Raw genomic sequence first — 23,679 nt, 5'->3', positions numbered from 1 at the left:
ATATTTTTAGGAAGAATTTGTGTAAAACTGGTCTTATTCCTTTCTGGTATGTTGTTTAGTTGTATGTTACATTTCACTACTTTTTCTCATCATTTGTGGGGTTTTTTTAATGCTGTGCACTTTGAATGTTATGTTGTTGAATTTCTGAATTTTGTGGTCTTCCTTTAGAGGAATGTTGAGTTTACTTTTGGATCATCTTGATCTTCTTGATACTTGTTTTTAGACTTTTTTTTTTAAGTATGGTTCTAATGTATCCTCTACCCAAGGGCCAGTTTAGCCCTACTACTAAGACATGGCACTTTGGGGATTTCCACTGGATTCCCTGTGTATACACCAATTCCTCTCAAGCCTGTTTAGTCAGAACGTGGATGTTTCCCAGCCTTGTAAAACCTTCTTGCAATTTTTACACTCCCCAGTAGGAGTTCTTTCTCTGGTAGTTTTTCTTTGCTGAGCCTACTAGAGTTTTACCCTACATATGCACAACTTAGTATTCAGCGAAAAAGTTAAGGAGATCCCCTGGTGCAGACTTCTGAGTTCTTCCTCTGTATAACTTTCTCCTTTAAAGATAACATATCCTGCAGACTTCCCTCAGCCTTTCTGTCTTCTCAACCCAGCAAGACCAATGCACATTGCTTTGGGTTTCCCCGTCCTGATACGTGCTCTCAAAAGTACTTCCAGGCAGAAAACCAGTTACAGAGATCCCCTTGTTTTCTTTTCCCCCTTACATTAAGGATCATGGTGCTGTGCTGCCTGTTTTCTTATGTCTGCGTGTTTCATATATTTTATCCAGTTTTATGTGTCATATCAGCTATTGCAGCAAGGTCTGAAAGGGAAACTATTTTAAAAAATAAAATAAACCAACCCTACCCTAAGAAAATCACCTCTAAAGCAAAGGAAACTGAAACAGATTGAAAATAAAACAATTTGCACAGGCATACTAAAAAAAGCAAATGAAAATGAGGTATAATAATATTCATATCAGACAAATGAATTTAAAGCAAATAGCATTGAATGAGATAAATGAGAACATTTTATGAATGTGAAAAAGTTTACAGTTTATAATGAAGAGCTTTCTTTAATCATTGTATACCTCCCCGCAACCCCCTCGTAAAAAAGCCCCTCAGAATATAATGTAACAGTTGCAGGAACTCTAAGGAGAAATACATAGAAATACGGTAGTACTAAATGATTTGTACCTCTCCTCATTCATGGTAAATCAGGCCAACTCACTCTAAAGTAGGGATGTAGAGAACCTAACTATTCACACTGAATGTCAGACCTAGGTAATATATATCGAACTCTATATACTAGAAACAGAGAATGAAATTAATGTATCCATAGAATATTTATTTTTAAAGTAGCCACAAAGAAAAGCTTCAGTAAATTTCACATAGTAGAAAGTTGTATTCTTTGACGACAACACTTGAGATTAATAACAAAAATAGAAAACAACCCCGAGACAAACCTATCACTGAAAATATTAAAACTTTCTTTGGGCTTCCCTGGTGACGCAGTGGTTGAGAGTCCGCCTGCCGATGCAGGGGACATGGGTTCGTGCCCCGGTCCGGGAAGATCCCACATGCGGCGGAGCATCTGGGCCCGTGAGCCATGGCCGCTGGGCCTGCGCGTCCGGAGCCTGTGCTCCGCAACGGGAGAGGCCACAACAGTGAGAGGCCCGCGTACCGCAAAAAAAAAAAAAAAAAAAAAATCTTTACTCTTGTATTAAAAGGAAATCAAAATTGAAATTGTATAATTTCTAGAAATTAATGGTAATTAAAGTATATTGATCAAAACTTATTGATTTTGACTAAAACAATACTCTTAGAAGTTCTTAGCCTGATACTCTTAAATTACTAAACAAAAAAGGAATAAAAATATGTGAATCATACATTCATCTCAGGTAGTGAGGAGAATAACAGCAAAATAAATCTAAAGAAAACAAAATGAAGGAATTAAAACTAAAAGTTATGCATCGATAAGAAAACATAAGTGACACAAACTAGTATACATACAAACTTTCTTTGGGGGAAAATAAGTAACAAACATTAAAATTATAAAATAGAGAAATATAAAATATGCATGTACAAATTAAAAATAAATGACAAAAGGTGCAAATTTCCAGCTGTCAAATGAATAAGTCTTGGGAATGCAGCATACAGCATGTGATTATAGTTAATAATACTGTATTGCATGTTGAAAAGTAGATAGGAGAGTAGATCTTCAAAGTTGTAGTCACAAGAAAAAAATTATAACTATGTATGGTGACGGATATTAACTTGATTTATCGTGGTGATCATTTTGCAGTATATACAAGTATTGAACCATCATGTTGTACACTCGAAACTAATATTATGTCAGTTATACCTCAATTTAAAAAGCAAACATAAATAAAATTTTATTTACAAAAACTTTGTTTTTAATTTTATGCATTCAGGTGTAGCCAGGAATGTTCTGGAATAAACTTGTCATTAGCCCCATCCCCTGTTAAAATGTGTTGTAAAGATACCATACTTATAACAGTTTGGAATTGGTAAAGGGTCAATACATATAGGAGCCTCAGTACATATGGCAATTTTATGTATGATAAAAGTAGAATTTCAAATCAATAGAAAAATAATGGATTATTTAATAGTACAGTTTTTAGAACTAACTAGCTATTTGGTAAACCATGAAACTGTGTCTCTATTTTTGCACCAAAATAAATTCCGGGTAGATCAGTGATATAAACAAAACTGGAATAAAATTATTGTTTTTATATTCTTAGGTGCAATATTCAAATACCCATAAACCATAAAGAAAAAAGTTTGGTAAATTTGACAATATTACAGTAAAATTTCTGCCTGGGAAAAGAGACCTCCCTGTAGCCTGAGAGAGATGGAAAAAGAGGTCACTGAAACTTTCTTGGTCCCTGGTAGCTTTGGGGCCCAGAACTGTATTCTGTTATATAACTCTTAAAGTAGGGGCTTCAAACTTGAGCTTGCAACAGAATCACCCAGAGGGCTTGTTCAAATTCTGCCAGGATTTCTGGTTTAGTAGCTATGGGTGGGGAATGTCCAAAAATTTGCAGTTTGAAGAAATTCTCAGGTAATGGTGATGCTACTGGTCCAGGGACCACACTTTGAAAACCACTGTTTTGCTGTGTTCCCAAATGCCCCCTTTTTTCCTGAGATCATTCACTTCTACTCTTTGTAATCAAAGAGTCTAAAATCAAACTAAAGTGTTAAGGTAACATGAAGTAAACCATTTCCTTCTTTCCAAGATATACTGTGCTTTCAAGCACAAAGACCCATACAGAGGAGACATGTGTAATAACAAAGGGAGAAATCTAAATGCCATCAAAATAAAAGAACTGGTTGAATCATGATACATCCACTCAGTGGAATACTATGCAACCACAAAAAAGGATAAAGTATTTCTATAAATGCTGATTTGGAATGCTCTCCATTTTAACAATCATATTGTTAAATTTTAAAATGCATGGTTTAGTATGTTCCCGTGTCTGTTTTTAAAAGGCGTTTGCATACCTAAAAGTGCCTCTGTGTTATGGAAGCACATTGGCTGCACTTAGGCAGGTGGATTTGGAGGGAGTGGATCAGGGAATAGTAGGGGAAATTACTTCTCACTGTATGTCCCATTACATGTTAAAATTATTTTTCACCTTGCAAAAAGTTATTCAAAATTAACAAAATAATAACCCCACATAGTTTTCACTGTAATTCACAGGAAATAGAAGAATTTTGGAAGTGAGAACACTGGTAAGACAGGAGGCTGTGGCCTGAGCAGCATTTCCGCCTTTGAGATCGTGGATTTGTAGCTTCTCAGAACCAGCTCTGAGCCACAGTAACTGCTAGCTGATGTGGAAAGGAAATGAGTATTGTTGATAAAAATAAATTTAAAGTGTTTTACGGGATGTTTTTGTGCTTCATATGTGAGTTGCTTTACGAGCAGATTAATTTATGAACATATTATGTACCATGATGCCCTCAGTAAGCCAGACTTCACTGAGTTTCTGTTCTCTCCGTTAGCCCAATGTACAATCTAGACCTCATAAGTCTTTCTAAAATAGGCTGACCAAAAGTGGCAATTAATTTTTCTTTGTAAGTTCTTAGTTCTCTGTAGTTTCCTTAATGAGTTTCCTTGAAAGGACGCACTGTAAATCTTTTAGGGTCCTGTAGCTGTAATTACCACTGTATTGTATGTAACTGGAGTGCTAGTGAAATAGCTGATCCTGATTTATCAAAATAAGTCCTTCAGAAAGCTCCATTTCTTGTATTGTACTCAGAAAAACTTAGTGACCACACAGATGTTAGATAGCAAGAGTAGTTACTGTGCATTCTGAGTCTTGTGACTCAGACATGAATGTGAAGAGGTGTTTTTAAAATATAAATCTGAATTAGATATCCTTTAGGAATTATAGAGGAGAATTCAGAGGATTATAAAAAAGTAGGTGGAACACTGAGCTTGGAGCTATAGTATCATTGTCTAAATCTACAATCTGCTTTTGACTGGGGTGTGCTCAGGCCGGGCCATGGGCCTCTGTTGGGACCTCTGGACATCTGTAACATGCGGGTGCCTGCCCTGCCTGTTTGGAGCCATCATTCTGGACTGGAGGCTCAACAAAGTCACCACCTGTCTCTGAAACATGCAGTTTCCCCGCAGGTGATTTTAATGCCTATATTCCACAGACCACTTGAAGAAATACCACTTTTAGAGAGTTAAGGCTAATTTTTAGATCATGTATTTGGTAGTACTTCTAGAAATCAAAAAAGTCATATAAATGCATGATATTTGCCATTATAAATTATGAAGTCTACACATAAGAAAATGCATTTTTTTTTGCTTGGTGTATATTTGTCCCTATTTTTTTTAAATGTACACACACACACACACACACACACACACACAGTTGACTGTAAAGTTGTTTGGGCACTAAACTTCAGCTGTTAGCTAGGGAGCCAGGGATAAAGTGGAGTAGCCCACCCCTCTTTAACCCTCTTTTGTTCCCATTTTGCTTCCATTACTAGAGAAAGGTAACTGTGAGGGTTTGAGTTGAGCTATGTGGGTGTTGACTGCCGTTCTCCCTCACTGACTCCTGCTCCCTTGTAAGTCAGCTGGACCCCGTGCAGATACATTCCGCTCTTCATTTATCTGCATTAATGGACAGGAACCAGGGCACATATAATCCCAAATGGTGGATAATCCAAAAACAGTTAATACTTGACTTTGAAATATATTTAGTGGTGTTTTAAATTGTTTTTACCTTCCTAACTATATTGTGCTAATGTTGCCATTAGTTTGCATTCCCTGAACATACCCTGGTTGATAGGGGCACTTAGTGGGGAGGGGGCACAGAAAAATACAAAGTGACTGTGGGAACCCAGATTGGTAGGGCTTTGACTGAATTAGAATTTTACTTTGGATAATTTCCATGTTAATGATTGAAAGTTGTCAGCATCTCATCCCGTCTAGGGCCCAGCACAGTGCCTGCTACACAGTTGAATTTCAGGAAATACATGTTAAATGAAGATCCTGGGTGTTTTTCATAGCAGCCTTACTTACGGTCAGATCAGGGCTAGCCCGAGCCAGGAGAGGAAGTCAGTGAAGGATGTCCACCGCCCTCTCCCCTGCTGCTCCATCTCCAGCTTAGTGAAGGTGAGAATTGCCAATCATGGACACTTTTCCAATATGGGGCTGAATTATAGGCTGTTGAACCAGCTGAGCCACAAAGATTAGCTCCTCAGTAGCAGAGATTTAATCCAGGAAGAAAGAAAATATGCTGTTCCTTTAAAATGCAAGGAGATAATTTGAAATAGGCGCAAAGAGGCTGTGTATTCCTTTCAGTAGAGTATAACTTTTCATGGCAATATAAACCTCTAAAGTAAAATAAACAATAATATAGAGCATGACTTCTTAATTTAAGGTCCACGGATCAGCTAAACTCCTGAAATGGCTTGCACATGCGTATGTGCGTGGATGTGTATATATTTTAGGGGAGAGGGTTCATCAACTTGATTGAATTCTCAAAGGGGTCCACAACTCCTCTCTAATTATATAGAGAATAGAATTTACGTTTCACTATTTCATGCTTTCCATAAAGCTTTGTAAAGAGGGAAACACACCCATTGCCACTGCCTCTCAATTGTCTCCCTTTAGACTTCAGAACTACCTGAGAAAGTAATGTTGTGAAACTGAAACTGTAGCTGGTTCTAGACTAGGCATGGGCGTAGGCCAAGCAGCCTGGAGTCGGTAAAGAAAGACTGAATGAGAAAGTGAACACTGGCCAGGCAATCTAGGACAAGAGAGCACTGACCTGTGCAAGAAGCCAAGCCACAACCTCTGCAGCAAAATCAGCCCGGAACAGTCAGGACTTGGTCAGTGACTGCCAACTCCCCTGTTTTTGCCTGCTTCCAACTCAGGACCAAACAGAGAAAGCTAATATGCTCCCCAAATCAATCACAAATGAGGCTCCTCTTCTGGTCGGCCCAGCGCCATCCTTATAGCCTCCAATCAGGCAGACCTGAAGCCTTCTCTGTGATTCACCAATAAAGCTTTCCCACTCCCCTGACTGCTTTTGATCCTTTGCCAAACACAAGTGATGGTAGCTGATTCCCTTGCTATAGCAAGCTTTGAATAAATAGCCTCCGCTTGCCCTTGTTTGGGTGGTCTTCCTTTGTTTCAACTGTGTATGGAGATCTGAGAGGTTCTAGGGAAACTCCCTTATCCTGAAATCTCTCTTCTACCAGGTCATCGTGGGGCTGGTAGTAATGATACCATTGGGGCAGACATCTCTTACTGTTTAGCTCTTTATCTTTCCAGGTAAAACATTTTAAATGCATGTTTTCTTTTAGAGACAGATCCGTCTGAGCATACTGATAGCGCAGAACCTCAGGGTGAGAATGGTTCATGGGTCACACAGAAGAGAAAACACCAAATCGTTGGCCATCCAGCCAGGCTCCCAATGTTGTAGGGCTTCTGCATGGGGAGTAGGAGAGTGCCCTTTTGGGTCCTGGCGGCACTGGGATTCTCTGCCCCTTGTATGCACTGGCCACTCCCCTCCTTGCAGCTAGCTTATTGGCCATGTCCTGTCCCATCCCAACTCTCACCTCGTTAGAGCCGATCACCAGAGAACCCAAGAGAGTCATCAACTCAGGGCTAAACACAGAAGGCCTCAAACTTAAGAGTGTTCGCTCTGCCTTCAACTGCAATTGTATGTAACCATCATAGTAAATTTATGTTTAAAAAAATATTGACCTAAAATGTTAACTTTTAAAATGTCACAATTTTTATGGCCTTGTTCTGGCATTTCTTCATCTTGTAATGTACTGGGAGTTAAACAAAATCAGAGTGGCCCAGTTTCTCCTAACCTTTGGGAGGCCTTCTCCCTTTCCCGAATGTCTGTGTCTCTCCTTTTTATTGGATCATGTTTTTATAGTGATGTTTTCCTGGGGGCAAGCGTTACAGATACTACGAGAGATAGCACGTTAAGAGAGGTTTGGCTGTGTGTGCCTCGTGTCCCAGCCATTGGATGTTTCATGGCCATTGGTCCACGAAACCAATGAGTAAGCTGATTAGAAGACCCCCACCCAGGACTAAGGGGATGTGAACAGAACCTCATTTAGTGATTCTCGTACTGTGATCTGTGGATCAGCAGCGTGAGCAGCTCCAGGGAACTAGTTCAGAATGCAAACGATCGGGCCCCATCTAAATCTCAGAATCAGAATCTGACACTCTGAAGATGCGTCCTAGCAATCTGCCTTTTAATAAGCCCTCCAGGCAAGTCTGATGCATACTAAAGTTTGAGACCATTACTCTAGTTAGAAGAGTCATCCAACAGTTTAAGCCTTTTCTCTCCTCCTAGAATAACATTATACGCGGATGCATGGTGGATTTTAGGAGCCCTGACAGCTGGCACCAAAATGAGTGGGAAACAGGGAACTGTCACCTAGTCCATGGCTTCCAAAACTTTAATATACACAGAGATCACCTGTAGGTCTGGTTAAAATGAGGAGTCTGATCCAGTAGGACTATATTGGGGACCTGGGAGTCTGCATTTCTAACAAGCTCCCCAATGCTGGGGCCAGTCCTAGGATCACATTTTGAAGGCAGGGTCCTAGTAGACTACAGGCCCCAGCTGCAGAGCATCTGAGGTGTAGGCAAGCAGGGAGCCAGAGTACAGGAAGTGAAGGGAGAAAGTCCAAGAGCAAGGGCTTAGGAGGCCTTGATGGATTCCTTCATAGGTGTGATCACTTACTATTCAGTATGTGTGTCCAGGGATCCCTACAGAGAGGAGAGCAGCCCAGGGGAATGTCAGATGAGCAGCTAGGAAACGTATGAGAGATCAAGGCTGCAGGCTCAAGATCAAGAAGATCACTGGTTAACAAGAGCTGACCTGGGAAGGAGGATTCATATTAATTTAATAAACATTTGTTAACTCCGCTACTCTGTCCAACACCAAATAACGCCAAGGAGCTTATGATCTGCTGCAGAAGGAAGAGGAACCAAACCAACCTATCAGTAATTAACCCTTTAGCTGGGATCTGTTTATCAGTGCCTTCATCTCTGGACAGTGTGATTGGGGAACAGAACAGATATGGAACCTGTAAACATCAGGCCTGAGTGACGCACTTGTCCTAGCCTCCGCACAGCTAGGCAGGGTCGGGGCGCCTTGTGCGATGGCGGGGAGGGGGAGAAGGAAAAGAGGGCCCGAGAAAACCACCCCCAGAAGGTGCTTATAGCTACAGGTAAGCGGTAAGAAGTCATAGAAACCAGGCACCCCTGCTGCCTCTTAGGAAAGGGCTCAGTCTGACTCTCTTCATGCCGTGTGACCGGTCTGCAGACCTGCGGTCTTACGTCCACCCTGAATCACGTGGATCCTGATGATATTTCTTAGTTTAGTGTTATACCTTATGTTAGTTCCTCCAACAATATATATGAGTGTATTAGGAGATTTATGCAGAGGAAATTGAAAAGTGTTTTTCAGTGAGGCTAAGATTTCATTGGTATGTGAAATAGCCTATGACAATTTCAAAAAAAAAATAAAGTCGCACAAGGTTTGTTTTGTTTTTTAATGAGTTTCAGATTAGGGAAGGATAGGAGCAATTATTTTTAGGAAGACTGTGTGTGCTCTTTCAGAAAACCGACTTGCTCATAACTCCCTTTCCTGAAGATAAAATGACAGAACAAAGCCTATTTATAGACTTCCTAGAAGTAAGACTTGTTTGTAGTATAAATAAACACTAGTATTCACAGAGCCTAAAATTAAGTGTCCCAACGTGACCACCGACCGTCCATGAATTCTTCATGCTGTTATTCATAGGTCGGAGTGGCTTCCAAGTAATTTTCTCAAGGAGATGCCCAGTAGCTCACTCGTAGTGGAGCCCAAGTAAGTGATCGGGTAGAGAGGCTACTTCTTAGCAGCTTTTACCCCCATGTTCTCCTGGGTCAGGGCTATGATTCCAGCTGTACCCTGGTTGGAGTGTACAATAGGATTCTCAGTGAGAGCACATCCTATTCATACAACTAAATCGATATTGGAGTATGACCACCTTTCAATAGCTTTATTTGAACTTGCTGGTAAATCATACATCCTAAAATTACTCCTCGATGTGCCATACGTGTAATCCAAATGGCAGGTCTACCTCTGAAAGTGTGTGTGTGTGTGTGTGTGTGTGTGTGTGAGAGAGAGAGAGAGAGAGAGAGAGAGGGAACGTTCAAGGATTATACAGCCTCAAGACATGTGATGGTCATCCTCTGTGCCCCACACTCTCAGAGCATCTTGAACCGCTGAAAAAACATAGATACACAAGGCTCTGCTTTCCATTCAGGCTATTTTTGCAAAGGGCGTATTATAGTTGTTCTGACAAAACAGCTTCAGACCCTTGCCAAAGAGAATAAATTACAGTACGAATGGGTAATAATTATTAGGAACTTATTTTTGGAATAAGAAACCTTCCTTAATAAAGGGCTATGTACTGCCCACTGAAAGGAACAGAGAATTTTCCCCAAAGTCAAAAATACGCTTTTAACAGTTCGTTTGCTTATCCTGTGGGGGTTAAGTTAGGGTTAACACGTGTTCCCAGAAAGCCAAATTCAAGCTGGCTTCAACCTGCGTATTACAAGGAGCACTTAGAAAGCAAATTTGAGTTCCTTAAAGATAATAACTAATTTGAAGTTGCAGTTCCTTCAGTTTTTGCAGCAGAGTTTGATGGGCTTGAAGTATTCAGATCTTTCTGTAACACATGCAGATCCCAAATATTTTTAAGGAGGCCAAATTGAAATAGATTGAAAAAATAGCCAACAGGCTAAGCATCTTCCAATAATGTATTCTGCAGAGCTGTCAGAAAAAGAATAAACGTGAAATGGGGGGGGGGGGAAATGATTTATTTTGGCTTCCATCTTTTGTGGCTTTGCTCTCCAAAGAAGTTAGAATTAAAGATGAGAATGCCTTGTGACCCTAATTATAATAACTACAGTATTTGGTTCTAATTTTAAGACTGTTTTCACAGAGTTGACATAAAGGAAAACTCGGTAAATTAATTCAAAAAGAACTGAGCACAAAGGAACCCAGTATAAGAAGAGCCTAAATTCAGTCAAGGGAGGAGGCAGGCACAAAGATGGGGACTTCTGATTTGCTTTTGGTTTTCTCTGACACAAACACAGAATTTGGAGTCTGTGTTTCTTCTCTACCAGGCATGGATTATTTAAAAATTAACTGTTAGTTTTGAAAAGTACAAGTGAACAGAAGGCAAAAGACAAAATTCATATCATGAAGCAAAACTCTAACATTGCTCTTTTGTGTTCCAGTATGCTTACCCAGTGATCACAGGTTACTCAAGATGCCCCTGTAGTGTTTGTTAAATTAAATTGAATATACCTTTTCCATTTTACTTGTTCTTCCAAGGTGGCTGTACCCATATCTCAGAAGAAAAAAGAAATGAAGATCTAGTGTATAAATTGCTTTCTGCGTGTATAACCCACTGCAGCCATGTTGGATTAAGGCTATGTTTATTTAAGCCTCAGTCAAATTGTTTATTTAAACCTCAGTCAAATTGGTCATTTTCATAAACTGATCAGTAAAAACTGTATTTCTCCTGGTGTTTCCATGGGTCATTCACCAAGCAATAACACCATCAGGAATCACTGATCCCCAGGGGATAACAGCTTAATTACACAGAAATTTAAAACTGAGAATAGTGGCATAAATGCAGACATGGAGACTGTCCTGTCTGTGGGTGGTTTATTATTAAATTTAATACTTCAGAAGGTCTTTTTGGTTTCTGTAGATTTTAATTACTAAGTAAGTCTGGTAAAAAATGAATTATTGTATTATCACAAATAATACAAGGTATATAGGTTACGAGCATTGCAATCTGCAGGTGTAACATACATAAAGCAAGATTAATAGTATCAAGCAATTAAACTGAAGCTCAAAGAAAGGTTTAATGCTACCCTTAAGTGTAACTTAAACTCTTGCTAAATATTTTTAACTGCAATAAAAGCATGTTAATTTTAGGAGTGACTTCTTTACAGGACCTCATTTCTTAGAGTAAGTTTTCCTTTCTAGGAATACAAAAGCATACTGAAATTGTTTCTATTGGTAACTCATTCCATAAAGAACTGATTTTTTTCTTGGTTTTTAAGCTCAATGAAGAAAGTCCAAAATAGCACAGGAAATTTTGCGTGTGGTGAATATATGTATGAACTAAACCCAGTTGGGATAAAAATGATTAAATTATTGATAAGGTCATTGTTGGTCCCAAAGCGTTCCATTAGTCATACAGTGTACGCCTTAAATATTTTGAGAATTTGGCCTTAATTTTCCTATAATTGCAGATAAAATAGAGGAAACTATATTTTGCTTTAATGTAATATCCTTGCATGTACAACTTATTAACAGTTTTATATAAAAGAAACTTGCTAGGCACCTATTAATGAATTTTTTCCTTCTGGGTTTTTTTCCACTTCCTGAATTATTTTTATGCTGCCATTAACCAGATGAATTCCTGTATTTCCAATTTAGCCACCTTTCCTTGTCAGTAGTGTGACAGGTGGCTTTACAGTGAGTTTAACAAGACCTTGGTAAACACGTAAAGCACTTAGCAAAGTGTACAGAGCTCTTTACAGAGAACTTTCTGGCTCACGCTCTCTCTATTTCTCTCTGTGTCTCTTTCTCTCTCTCTCTCTCTCTCTCTCTCTCTCTCTCACACACACACACACACACACACACACACACACACACACACACACACTCACACACTTTGGTCCTTGCCCTGGAATTATTTACCAGTGTACTTGGCAAGGTGAAACTTCAAAACTAAAGCAATGTAAAATATTTATAAAGCGGCACATCACAGATTACACATTAAATATAAAAGTACTGAAGACGTACATTCTGTGTGATTTTGAAGGCATGTTTTATTCACTGTAGATTGCTAGGTGTTTTCAGTCCCCACTGCTGACAGCTCTGCGGTGGCAACTGCAGCACATATGTATCTGCAGGGTGGTGTTTGAAGCTAAGCTAACACAACCCCAAATGGCAGGAAAGCTGCAAGAGAAGGGGTTTGGGCAATAACTGAGCATTTTGTTATAGAAATAATAGGAATATAGATTATTTCTGAAAAGTAGACTCCTTTGTTTTCGATGCATTATCTGTGATGAAACCAAAGATGTGATTGTCCATAAGAAAATGAGAGGAATTTGAACTTTAAGGAAGAGGGATAAAGATAGCATTGTATTCTCATCTGTGCTGTGTATTAACCTTCATTAGTTTGGGGGGTTTTTTTGATAAATGATGTTAATTGTAATATGATAGATGTCACCTTTTTTCAAAAGGCATTTTGCTTTCAATAGCCTGGAAAACACACAGAAAAAATTTTCTCTACACATAAGAAGGCCTAGCAAAAGCAATGTCTTTGGGGAAACAGCAGCAGCAGTTACCAAATGGGCTTATTCAGATAAGGAAAGCATTAAAATAACCTCCAGAAGGGAAGGGGCCACATTCAGGGCACAGTATTGTTTTATGGGTGTGATCCTTGAGTTCTGTACTGGCATCCAGATTTGAACCAGGAAGAATCACTTAAATGTCAGAATTTGCAGTTTTCAAATTGCCAAAATTTGCCTATCCGTCAAACCAAGATAATATTTATTTATTTATTTATGTTTTTCAGCGTTACTGAGGTATAATTGACACATACAATTGTAGGATATTTAGCATACGTCATTGTGATTTGATGTACGTGCACATCGTGAAAAGATTCCTCCATCTATTTAATTAACATAGCCATGATCTCACATATTTATCTTTTTTTTTTTGGTGAGAACATTTAAGTTCTTTCTTTCTTAGCAAATTTCAATGATACAATACAGTGTTACCAACTATGGTCACCATGTTATACATTCGCCCCTCATCAGTTTTTTTCATTGATGAATGTTTCATCAGTTGTGTCACTTGGATAACTGAATAACCATGTTCTAAGTGATTTTAGTCACTAACTAATGCAGACATAGACAGTTATCAGTTTAAAGGTCCTTAAACAGGTCCCCCAGATGGTCTAATCCAGGTACTTTTTGCTTTGCCCATTCTCTGGTTCCCCGACACTCTTTGCAAGACCAGTTAATTGTTTGTAATTAAGAAGAGCAACCTGTTTAATTTAGGGATATTTTGGTACTTCTTAAAACAGTAAATATTAGCATTTGTAATTTGAAAGAGTTAGAAGTGTGTGGAGAAATAATGTTTCATTCTAAACCACATAAATACAAGCATATTAGACAAAATATACATATATATATTTTGTGTTAGTCACCTCTCATATATTAGCAGTGAGGTAAGAACTGAAAGGTAGATAAACATTCTAAGCAATACTATAACATTTTTTTTTAAGGATAAATGTCATTTAGACATTAAATTTCTTCCTGAAAAATTGAGTAACATAATTTAAGATGAAGTTGAAAATAGTTTATTCTGTTGATTAATTTGGTAATATGAATAAAAGAACTCAAATATTTGATCATATGGTTCCTAATACACTGGGATGCGTATGTGTGATTGTACACTATTTTGTCACAGCTTTTTGATTCCTCCTTAAATGTAATACTCCCTGAAAAAAAAGCAGTATTTGAATTTTTTTTTTTTTTGGCCTCACTTTAACCTCACAGATGGTTATATTTGGTTTTGAATTTTGCAAGGAGGTAATATCTCTTAACTAATTTTTAAAGAATCTCCTCTATTCTGTACTATTTAGTGGTGCTAGAAATATAGAATTTTTGAATCTTTGCTATGTGCCAGAATCACACAGATTTCTAGCTGAAGTTCCTAGAGAAAGGCTTGTGTAAGGAAATTATAGCCATATATATAAAATTAGAAGTAAATGGATAAAAATATATCAAAGTGAATTATTTTAATTTTCTTGTAAGAATTAGATATAAATAGCTTAGCATTGGCTCAGAGTCTGAGGTGTTACTATTTATGATATAGAATTAGAGACAGACCTTGTTTAGTATTCCTATTAGCTTTTTATGTCTGCTCTGTAGCACCAGTGTTCGTTTTCCTGGCCATAAAACTGACTGTGTTTTGAAAACTACCCCTAGAAAGATAACCTCACTGATAAGGTATATCTATTCTGAAGTTAAAAATTAAGTATCATTATGTGTTTCATTTGAAATAACTGTCTGCGCTTGACAAAAACAGATATCTTTTGTTTTTTTCCACATTTAATTTTAAAATGAATATTTTTACATAGGAGTGAAATGTGAGAATGCAGTTTTCTGTTTGGCTGTAGTAATTTGTCATATGACCATTTGCAAAAGTCTAGTTAACCAAAAAAAGGTCAGTAATAATACAAAATTTTGGAATATTGTTATTTTTTAATTCATAACCTTACGTATGAGGCAACTATCAAACTACATTCATTTTTCTCTTTGCCTTTTTGAGATTTGTGATTTCTAATACATATGAAAGATTTCTACCCTTTTCAAATATCATACTTGTGTTTTATACATATAGGAATAAAGTTTAGTGATTGTGGCCTAGTTATAAAATTACAAAACTCATTTGAAAGCTTAAAACTTGGATTTCACTGTATTATATTTTTGATATATAATATTTGCTCAGTGTGATCAGTTAAAAATTACAATTTTTTCACAGTCACAGGAGAAAATGATTCCTCTTTATATTACCCTCAAAAGTACTATTTTCTGAATTTGGGTTTTGTTTCTTCCCAGACGGTGGGTACGGCTGCTGTTTGGACGAGAGTTCCCCCTGCAGGATCTTCTGGTGGTCTGGGATGCCTTGTTTGCAGATGGCCTCAGCCTGAGTTTGGTTGATTATATCTTCATAGCCATGTTACTCTACATCCGAGATGCTTGTAAGTGTTAATGACCTTGCTGACATTCAACTAAGTGGTCCTGATTTTTTAAACTGTGTTTCTTAAATATACTTTATCTTTTATTTTGAATTACCATACCTACATTTTTATAGTAGGCAGTATATTGAAGTTTCAAAGGAACATACTAAATATGCTTTCTGTTAGTTAACCATGTACATATTGGGAGATGTGAGTGATTTTATATTGAGAGAATTGGAATATTCTTCAGAACCCTTTTTCTAAAGACTTTACTCCTGCTTTAATCTCCTCATTACACACATTTGTGAAACATACATATAAAAAGCCAGTATTTCAGATATGTTTAGAGCTCCACCTTCTGACAGGTAGGGAGTATTCAGGAATATTTATCAGGAGCTTGGAGCTGTTTTTATAGTATCTACAACTTGCCAATAAAAGTTAAATATTACATTTAAAGATATTTTAACTTCTTCTCAGTTGTATTTTGGCCAAATGTATTTCTCAGTGGAGTGCCAAATGGCAGATGTATTCCCACCTCATCCGATCTACCTTAGGGTGCTTGCCGAGCTGGAAAGCCAGTGCCTAACCCTTTGGAATGGTCCGATAATCCTCCGCTTGAAGAAAATAACAAAGCGTGTTTTAAATTTCAAAATACCTCAAATTGTTTTCCTTCTCAAAAAAATAACCACAGTTCACAAAACCAGATTTGTAAGCCAAAATATAATTAGGAGAGATTGCACAAAGGGAAGATGAAGTAGGAAATAAAAAACTACCATAAGAGTAGGACTTTGTCAGAAGAACATAAACTATTTGGAGTCATTCATAATCTTGACTGTTAAATTGCTGTGTGGTTCTCTTTCTGTGTTCATTAAATGCCAGTTGTGCCAGATGCTGTTGTTATGCCTCTGGTAACGCTAATAATATCCTTTAAATTTTAGATTATACTTTCTAAATTCCCCCCCAAATTACTTGAATGAGTAAGTGACAGGAGCACCACATTTTATCCAAAACTTGTGGTCTTCTTCTGTTCCTTGAAGGTCAGATAGTTTGGGTATTGACATACAAAGTGAAAAGTTCCTTCTTTCTGAGTCAGAGCTAAACCGAGAAGAACATGGAAATCATAAGAGGAAACATCTTGGAAAGTAGAGAAGAATGTTTGGGTAGATTTGAGGGATACTGTTGATAGATTTTAGAATATTTAATGCTAATCTCCCATTTAAAAATGGTATGATTTTTATAGAATGTAAGTAATAAAAAACAAAAGGAATGAGAAGCTGCTTTTATTTTTAAAAATGCTTTTGGATAATATTTTCACAAAATTTTCCAAGTCAAACCACTATCGAAATGTATTCTGATTTTCTGTAGTCTTAAACATTTGAATATTTACTCTTTTCTTACTTTGGTGCATCACAACTATATTTTTAATTTAATCACCCTGTTTCCTGTGCTAAGATCTACTTTTAAAAATTAATTTAATAAAACTTGCAGTTTTTGGCAGCTGAAGCCTTTGTACATTTTTAATCTCTGCTCTGACGACCTTATAAAACACATAGGCAAAAGTGAAAAAATGCAGGAGTAATGAAGTTGTTTATTTCAATATGAAGTCCAAGTTATTTAAATTTGCTTATTTAAACCCATAACAGTGGATGAGATTTCCTAAAAATAGGACGACTATATATTAAGTATTTAAGGGGCACTGCCCCTGTCCTCAGGAAGTTTACCAACTAGTAGGAAAGACTGACGTCATTAATTTCAAACTGACGTGTCTGGAACTGTGGCTGAGGCATGGATGGGCAGCATGAAAGTTTACAGCAGGGGCACCGAGCTCCCCTCCGGGCAGGCTGTGTGACTAGAGAAAACGGTATAGATGTTGGCGAGCGAAATAAGGGATCTGCGTTCCGGGCAGAAGGAACAGCATGAGCAAAGAAGCTATGGAAGAAGAGTTAGCTTAATGGGGGTGCTGTATGTGTGTTTCTGCGACTGTCTGGTATCCTGAGGGTGCAAAGGGAGAGTGACTAGCAGGTTGTGAGGCTGAAGGAGTCAAGAGAATTAGATCGCGATGAGAGTCCTTATCCTGGAGGTGACAGGAAACTGCTGAAAGGTTCAGAGCAGCAGTGTGGGCAGTGTTAGGTCACTCTGTCAGCCGTGTGGAAATAGACTTGAAGCAGACAAGACTGGAGCAAGGACATCAGATAAAAAGTTATGACCATAGTCCAAGGGAAAAACAGTGGATTGAAGAAATCTGCAGAACTGAAGTCAGCATGTCTTGGGGATTAAATCGAATAGGTGAGAGAGAACAGGAAGTTCTCCCTCATGAGCCCTGGCTTGGAGAGCTGAGTAATCTGTACGACTTGGAGAGGAAAGGGAAGGGTTAGCAGGTTTGGGGAATGGGTATGATAGAGTTTGGGCCATGTTGAATTTGAGATGTCTGTAAGAAATCAGTACCTGAAGATTGGAAAATAAAGCTGTCAGTGTCAAGGCTACAGACTTAGTTTTGCAAATGGTGAATAGGTACGTGTTCGTTAAAGCCGCAACAGTGGATGTGATCTCCCAAGAACAGAGGGACCATACATCCCAGTTTATATGGAACAGTCTCAGTTTACACTTGCTAATCAAGAGTAATAGTTATTCATACTGCCTTCTTTCACTCTCAGAGGCATCCCATAGAGATCATAAGAATTATATGGTCAGTCTAGCTAAGGTGGGTGCTTACAGAAAGAGAAGGTGGCAAAGGTATTTAATATCAGTATTTAAGAGGCACCAGAGAAGGAAGAGCTTGTGTTGTAACCTCACAAAGCTGTTATATGAGCGAGGGAAGTAACAGGGGTCAGGAGTGCTGAGGTACAGTAAGGTAAGGCTGGAAAGGTCCACCCGTGGAGGGACAATCGTTGGAGACCTTACCGAAGTGGGTTCAGTGGACTGGGGGAGCAGAAGCTGGATTATGGTAGGTTGAAGGATAACTGGACAGCTCAGAACTACAATAGCCTTTTCTACAGTTTTTGTTGTTATTTTATACACACATTACATTTTCAACAAAAAGTCAACTAAATAAAAAAGAAAGAATGCAGAGAGAGCATGTGCAGAGTAATCTTTAAAGAAAGTCAACAGGGAAGGGAAGAAGAAAGATGTAACTAGAGGTCGGTGTGGGGACCAGGAAGGTTTGACAGCTGCCTGTAGAGGGAAACAGAGCACCTGGAGGTGGGAGAGCTGCGGAGAATTTCTTTCTCAGACCAGAGTCTGAGCTCCTCCTTCAAGGGTCAGCGCTAGTTTTTCCCTCCTGTTCTGTGAGTAGGATTTATGAAAAGTTGAATTATCCTGTTTTTTTGAAGTTTTTACCGTTTATGATTTGTTCTTCACACCCACTCTTCTACCCGCCAGTGAGAGACAGAATTTTGTCTCTCTTGGTTTGCCTACTGTATCCCAGCATCTAGAACAGGGCCCAGTGCATAGTAATCCTCCTGACACATATTTTTTGAGTGAAATAATTGAAGAAACAAGGGCCTAGACTAGGCAGTGGCGTGAGGTCAGGAGTCCTGTGGAAGGAGGCACCAGGCAGGTTTCAGAAGTAGACCGGTTTCTAGGAGAAGGTGCCTGATAAAGGACGAGGCAAGGCTGTCTGCTGTGAATGGGGCAGGGCAGGGCTTGAGGGGAGCGACTGGGAAGCGCTGGGGAGGTGGCTGCCCAAGACCTAGCATGAGCCCGCGAGCTGTTGAAGAGCCTGCAGAGACATGTGGGCAATGGCACCCGGTGACACTCACCGGGCAAGACCCAAAGAGGCAGAGAGCGATTCAGGCTTCAAGTGAGGCCCACATCCGGCTGAAAGGAGGCAGGAGGTGGGGGGCGTTGAGTACATCTTAAGAGAGAGGTTCAAGATGTGTAGGGAGAGAAGTGTGGCCAGGAAGAGACTGCTGCAAAATCAGAGTATCAGGGGATTTACAGGGAGCATGCGAGAGCTGAAAGCATCAGAGGTTGTGGTCAAACGAGAGGACGTGGAGCAGTTCTCGGTGTGACCAGGGGGGGTCAAAGTCAGTAAAGAGGGGAAGGAAGTCACTGAGGAGATCAAGGGATTGGGAAGGAGCTGGGCTTTTTGTTTGGTCCTCCAGGGACACTTCATCGAGAATCATGATAGGAGAAGGTATAGAAGAAGCACAGTGAGGCCAGCAGTGGAAGCATCCCATAATTGCAGAAGAGTGACCAAGGAAACAACTTTTATTCAGTCAATCATTTATTCAAAGCATCAACCACTCAACCAGTATTTATTGAGTGCCTGCTCTTTGCCAGCCATCCTGGTGCCTCCACGACACTAACGAAGGGGAAGGATGGAAGTATAGATACGTGGCATGACCTTCAGAGGAAGAGGGATCTTTATGGAATGAGAGGAAGCAATGGCTCACAGACAGAATCAGGGAGAGGGGTGCCCCCCACCATCACCCCTGGAGGTTGCAGGGGCAGCAGTGGTCGGGAGGGCAAGGCTCAAAGGGGAAGGTGTTGTTCCTCAGAGAGGATTGGGAGGGGGCAGAGTAGCGGGAAGAAGACACAGAACAGGATAGGGCAGAACACATGGGAGGGCAGTACTGATCAGATGAGTCTGCATCTTAGGCCGGGGTCAAGAACAAGAGGAAGGTGGGTAATTTGCCACCCTGTGCGTTCCATATGGAACATTGGTGTCGAGTTTTTATTCCATCTCCGTGGATTCTGACTCATGATTCCCTGCCTGGGGCATCCAGAATGCTGATGTTCCATTACACCCAGTCGTCTTCAAGCTCAAAAAGTTTTAACCGAACACCACTGTACAAGGCTCTGGGCATGACGTGTGCTCTCTTGGAGCTATAGGTGATGTATTTGTAGCTCAAGGAATGTTGCTCTTGCAGAAACTAAAGAGCCTTCCTTCAGTGACGGCACTCCTTACCTGGGGCCCCTGCTTCCTAGGGGTTCAATGGAGGGCTTCATCTTGATGCTGTGCAGAATATCCAGTAGGTGTGTGTTGCCCTGAGTCAAGGGTGTCTAGCCTTCATCATCGTCTCAAAGGAATATGTCACCCAAAAAACAGTTCAGATCCACCACATCTAGTCCAAAATCCTGATTTTACAGGCTCAGGTAACGAGGCCTGTTATGAATTGAACTGTATATTCAATCCAAAAAGATATGTTGAAGACCTAACCCCTAGCACTTCAGAGTAGGACCTTAGTTGGAGATAGATTGTTGCAGATGTAAGCAGTTAAGAGGACGTCCTACTGGAGTGGAGGGCCTCTGATACAATATGACTGGTGTCCTTCTAAGAAGATGAAAATTTGGGCACAGACGTGCACAGAGAGAAGACAGTGTGAGGACACATGGGGAGAATAATGCCATATGAAGGCAGGGCAGAGATTGAAGTGATGTGTCTACAAGCCAAGGAATGGCAAGGATTTCCACCTGTCACCAGAAGCTCTGAGAAGGGCATAGGACAGATTGTCCCTCAGAGGCTCTCAGAAGGAGCAAACCCTGCCAACACTAGAAGCTAGAAGAGGCAGGAAGGATTCTTTCCTACAGATGTGAGAGGGACCATGACCCTGCCAAGACCTTGATTTCGGACTTTCAGACTCCAGAACTGTTAGACAATACATTTCTGTTGTTTTCCACCGTCCATTTTTTGGTACTTTGTTACAGCAGCCCTAGCAAACTAATACAATGCCCTTGGCAGTTAAGTGATTGAAAATAATCACACTCAGTCTGTGGGGTTAGATCCCAGTGTCCTTGCTTAGTTCTCATTCTACCCAGTTCACCATCAGCATCTCATATTTAATTTTTAACAAAAGTATTCATATAAGTTTCTTTATTCACCTTGAAGAAAGCTTTCATTCTCTTTGAAAGTAATTGTCAGCCAAGTATAATATTCAACCACTTAACAAATTTCATAGAAACAGCATGTTCTTTATGAAGCCTCAGAGATGGAGCCCAACCTCCGTGTTGAGAGGTTAGGAAAGAAGCTCTAGGCCACCGGGCTGATGTCAGGCAGACTGGTGCTCACATCACCTTTAACATCCCTCAAACCCTGCCATGATTTTATTAAGTAAAAGTAAAATTTCACATTGGAAAAAAAAGCAATACGAACATTACCTATACAGATTTTAAAATTTAACCTTTGAAATGAAGGTCAAATGGCTACTCTTCAAACAAAACTTTCACTTTTCCAAAGATACAGACCAGAATTATTATAAATAGATTATTCCCAAATATTTTAATCAAACTAGAAACATTTTTACTTTCTTATGTGTTGTAGGAAGTGCTTTGTGTATTCTTTGCTGGATTATATGTATTAAGATTGCATGCAAATTTTTCACAGAACTAGAACAAAAAAGTTTCACAATTTGTATGGAAACACAGAAGACCTCGAATAGCGAAAGCAATCTTGAGAACGAAAAACGGAGCGGGAGGAATCAGGCTCCCTGACTTCAGACTATACTACAAAGCTACAGTAATCAAGACAGTATGGTACTGGCACAAAAACAGAAATATAGATCAATGGAACAGGATAGAAAGCCCAGAGATAACCCCACGCACATATGGTCACCTTATTTATTTATTTATTTTTTTGCGGTACGCGGGCCTCTCACTGCTGTGGCCCTTCCCGCCGCGAAGCACAGGCCCCGGATGCGCAGGCCCAGCGGCCACGGCCCATGGGCCCAGCTGCTCCGCGGCGTGCGGGATCCTCCCGGACCGGGGCACGAACCTGTGCCCCCCCGCATCGGCAGGCAGAGTCTCAACCACTGCACCATCAGGGAAGCGCAGTCACCTTATTTTTGTTAAAGGAGGCAAGAACATACAATGGAGAAAAGACAGCCGCTTCAATAAGTGGTGCTGGGAAAACTGGACAGCTACATGGAAAAGAATGAAATTAGGACACTCCCTAACACCATACACAAAAATAAACCCAAAATGGATTAAAGACCTAAATGTAAGGCCAGACACTAGAAAACTCTTTAGAGGAAAACATAGGCAGAACACTCCATGACATAAATCACAGCAAGATCCTTTTTGACCCACCTCCTAGAGAAATGGAAATAAAAACAATAATAAACAAATGGGACCTAATGAAACTTCAAAGCTTTTGCACAGCAAAGGAGACCATAAAGAAGACCAAAAGACAACCTTCAGAATGGGAGAAAATATTTGCAAATGAAGCAACTGACAAAGGATTAATCTCCAAAATTTATAAGCAGCTCATGCAGCTCAATATCAAAAAAAACAACCCAATCCAAAAATGGGCAGAAGACCTAAATAGACATTTCTCCAAAGAAGATATACAGATTGCCAACAAACACATGAAAGGATGCTCAACATCATTAATCATTAGAGAAATGCAAATCAAAACTACAATGAGGTATCATCTGACACCAGTCAGAACGACCATCATCAAAAAATCTAGAACCAATAAATGCTGGAGAGGGTGTGGAGAAAAGGGAACCCTCTTGCACTGTTGGTGGGAGTGTAAACTGATACAGCCACTATGGAGAACAGTATGGAGGTTCCTTAAAAAACAAAATAGAACTACCATATGACCCAGCAGTCCCACTACTGGGCATATACCCTGAGAAAACCATAATTCATAAAGAGTCATGTACCACAACGTTCACTGCAGCTCTATTTACAATAGTCAGGACATGGAAGCAACCTAAGTTCCATCGACAGATGAATGGATAAAGAAGATGTGGTACATATATACAATGGAATATTACTCAGCCTTAAAAAGAAATGAAATTGAGTTATTTGTAGTGAGGTGGATGGACCTAGAGTCTGTCATACAGAGTGAAGTCAGAAATAAAAAAACAAATACCGTATGCTAACACATATATATGGAATCTAAAGATAAAAAGAAAATGGTCATGAAGAACCTAGGGGCTGGACAGGAATAAAGATGCAGACCTACTAGAGAATGGACTTGAGGACATGGGGAGGGGGAAGGGTAAGCTGGGACAAAGTGAGAGAGTGGCCTGGACATATATACACTACCAAACGTAAAATAGATAGCTAGTGGGAAGCAGCCGCATAGCACAGGGAGATCAGCTCCATGCTTTGTGACTACCTATAGGGGTGGGATAGGGAGGGTGGGAGGGAGGGAGACGCAAGAGAGAAGAGATATGGGGATATATGTATATGTATAGATGATTCAGTTTGTTATAAAGCAGAAACTAGCACACCATTATAAAGCAATTATACTCCAATAAAGATGTTAAAAAAAAGAAAAAGATTACATGCAAAAATAAAGGTTAGGAGATAAGGAAATATAATCCTATTATACTCCTATAGTATAATATAATTGTATTATTACTCCTGTAATAGTTTAAAATCGCGCTGC

The 23,679-nt window shown here is 39.5% G+C and overlaps 1 protein-coding gene across 1 annotated transcript in view; it reads left to right on the top strand.

The window, feature by feature from the left end:
- The window catches only part of TBC1D5 (TBC1 domain family member 5), a 411,864-nt gene that overhangs the window by 251,537 nt on the left and 136,648 nt on the right, over nucleotides 1-23,679 (top strand). Inside the window, exon 13 of the mRNA XM_082840369.1 lies at nucleotides 15,220-15,362. Within this exon, the coding sequence (XP_082696495.1) occupies nucleotides 15,220-15,362 (143 nt within the window). The remainder of the gene's footprint in view (nucleotides 1-15,219; nucleotides 15,363-23,679) is intronic.

Source organism: Leucopleurus acutus (assembly GCF_964270905.1).
Source record: "Leucopleurus acutus genome assembly, chromosome: 5".
Taxonomy (NCBI): domain Eukaryota; kingdom Metazoa; phylum Chordata; class Mammalia; order Artiodactyla; family Delphinidae; genus Leucopleurus; species Leucopleurus acutus.
Note: the sequence above shows the minus strand (reverse complement) of the source record. Positions and strands in the feature narration are given on the sequence as shown.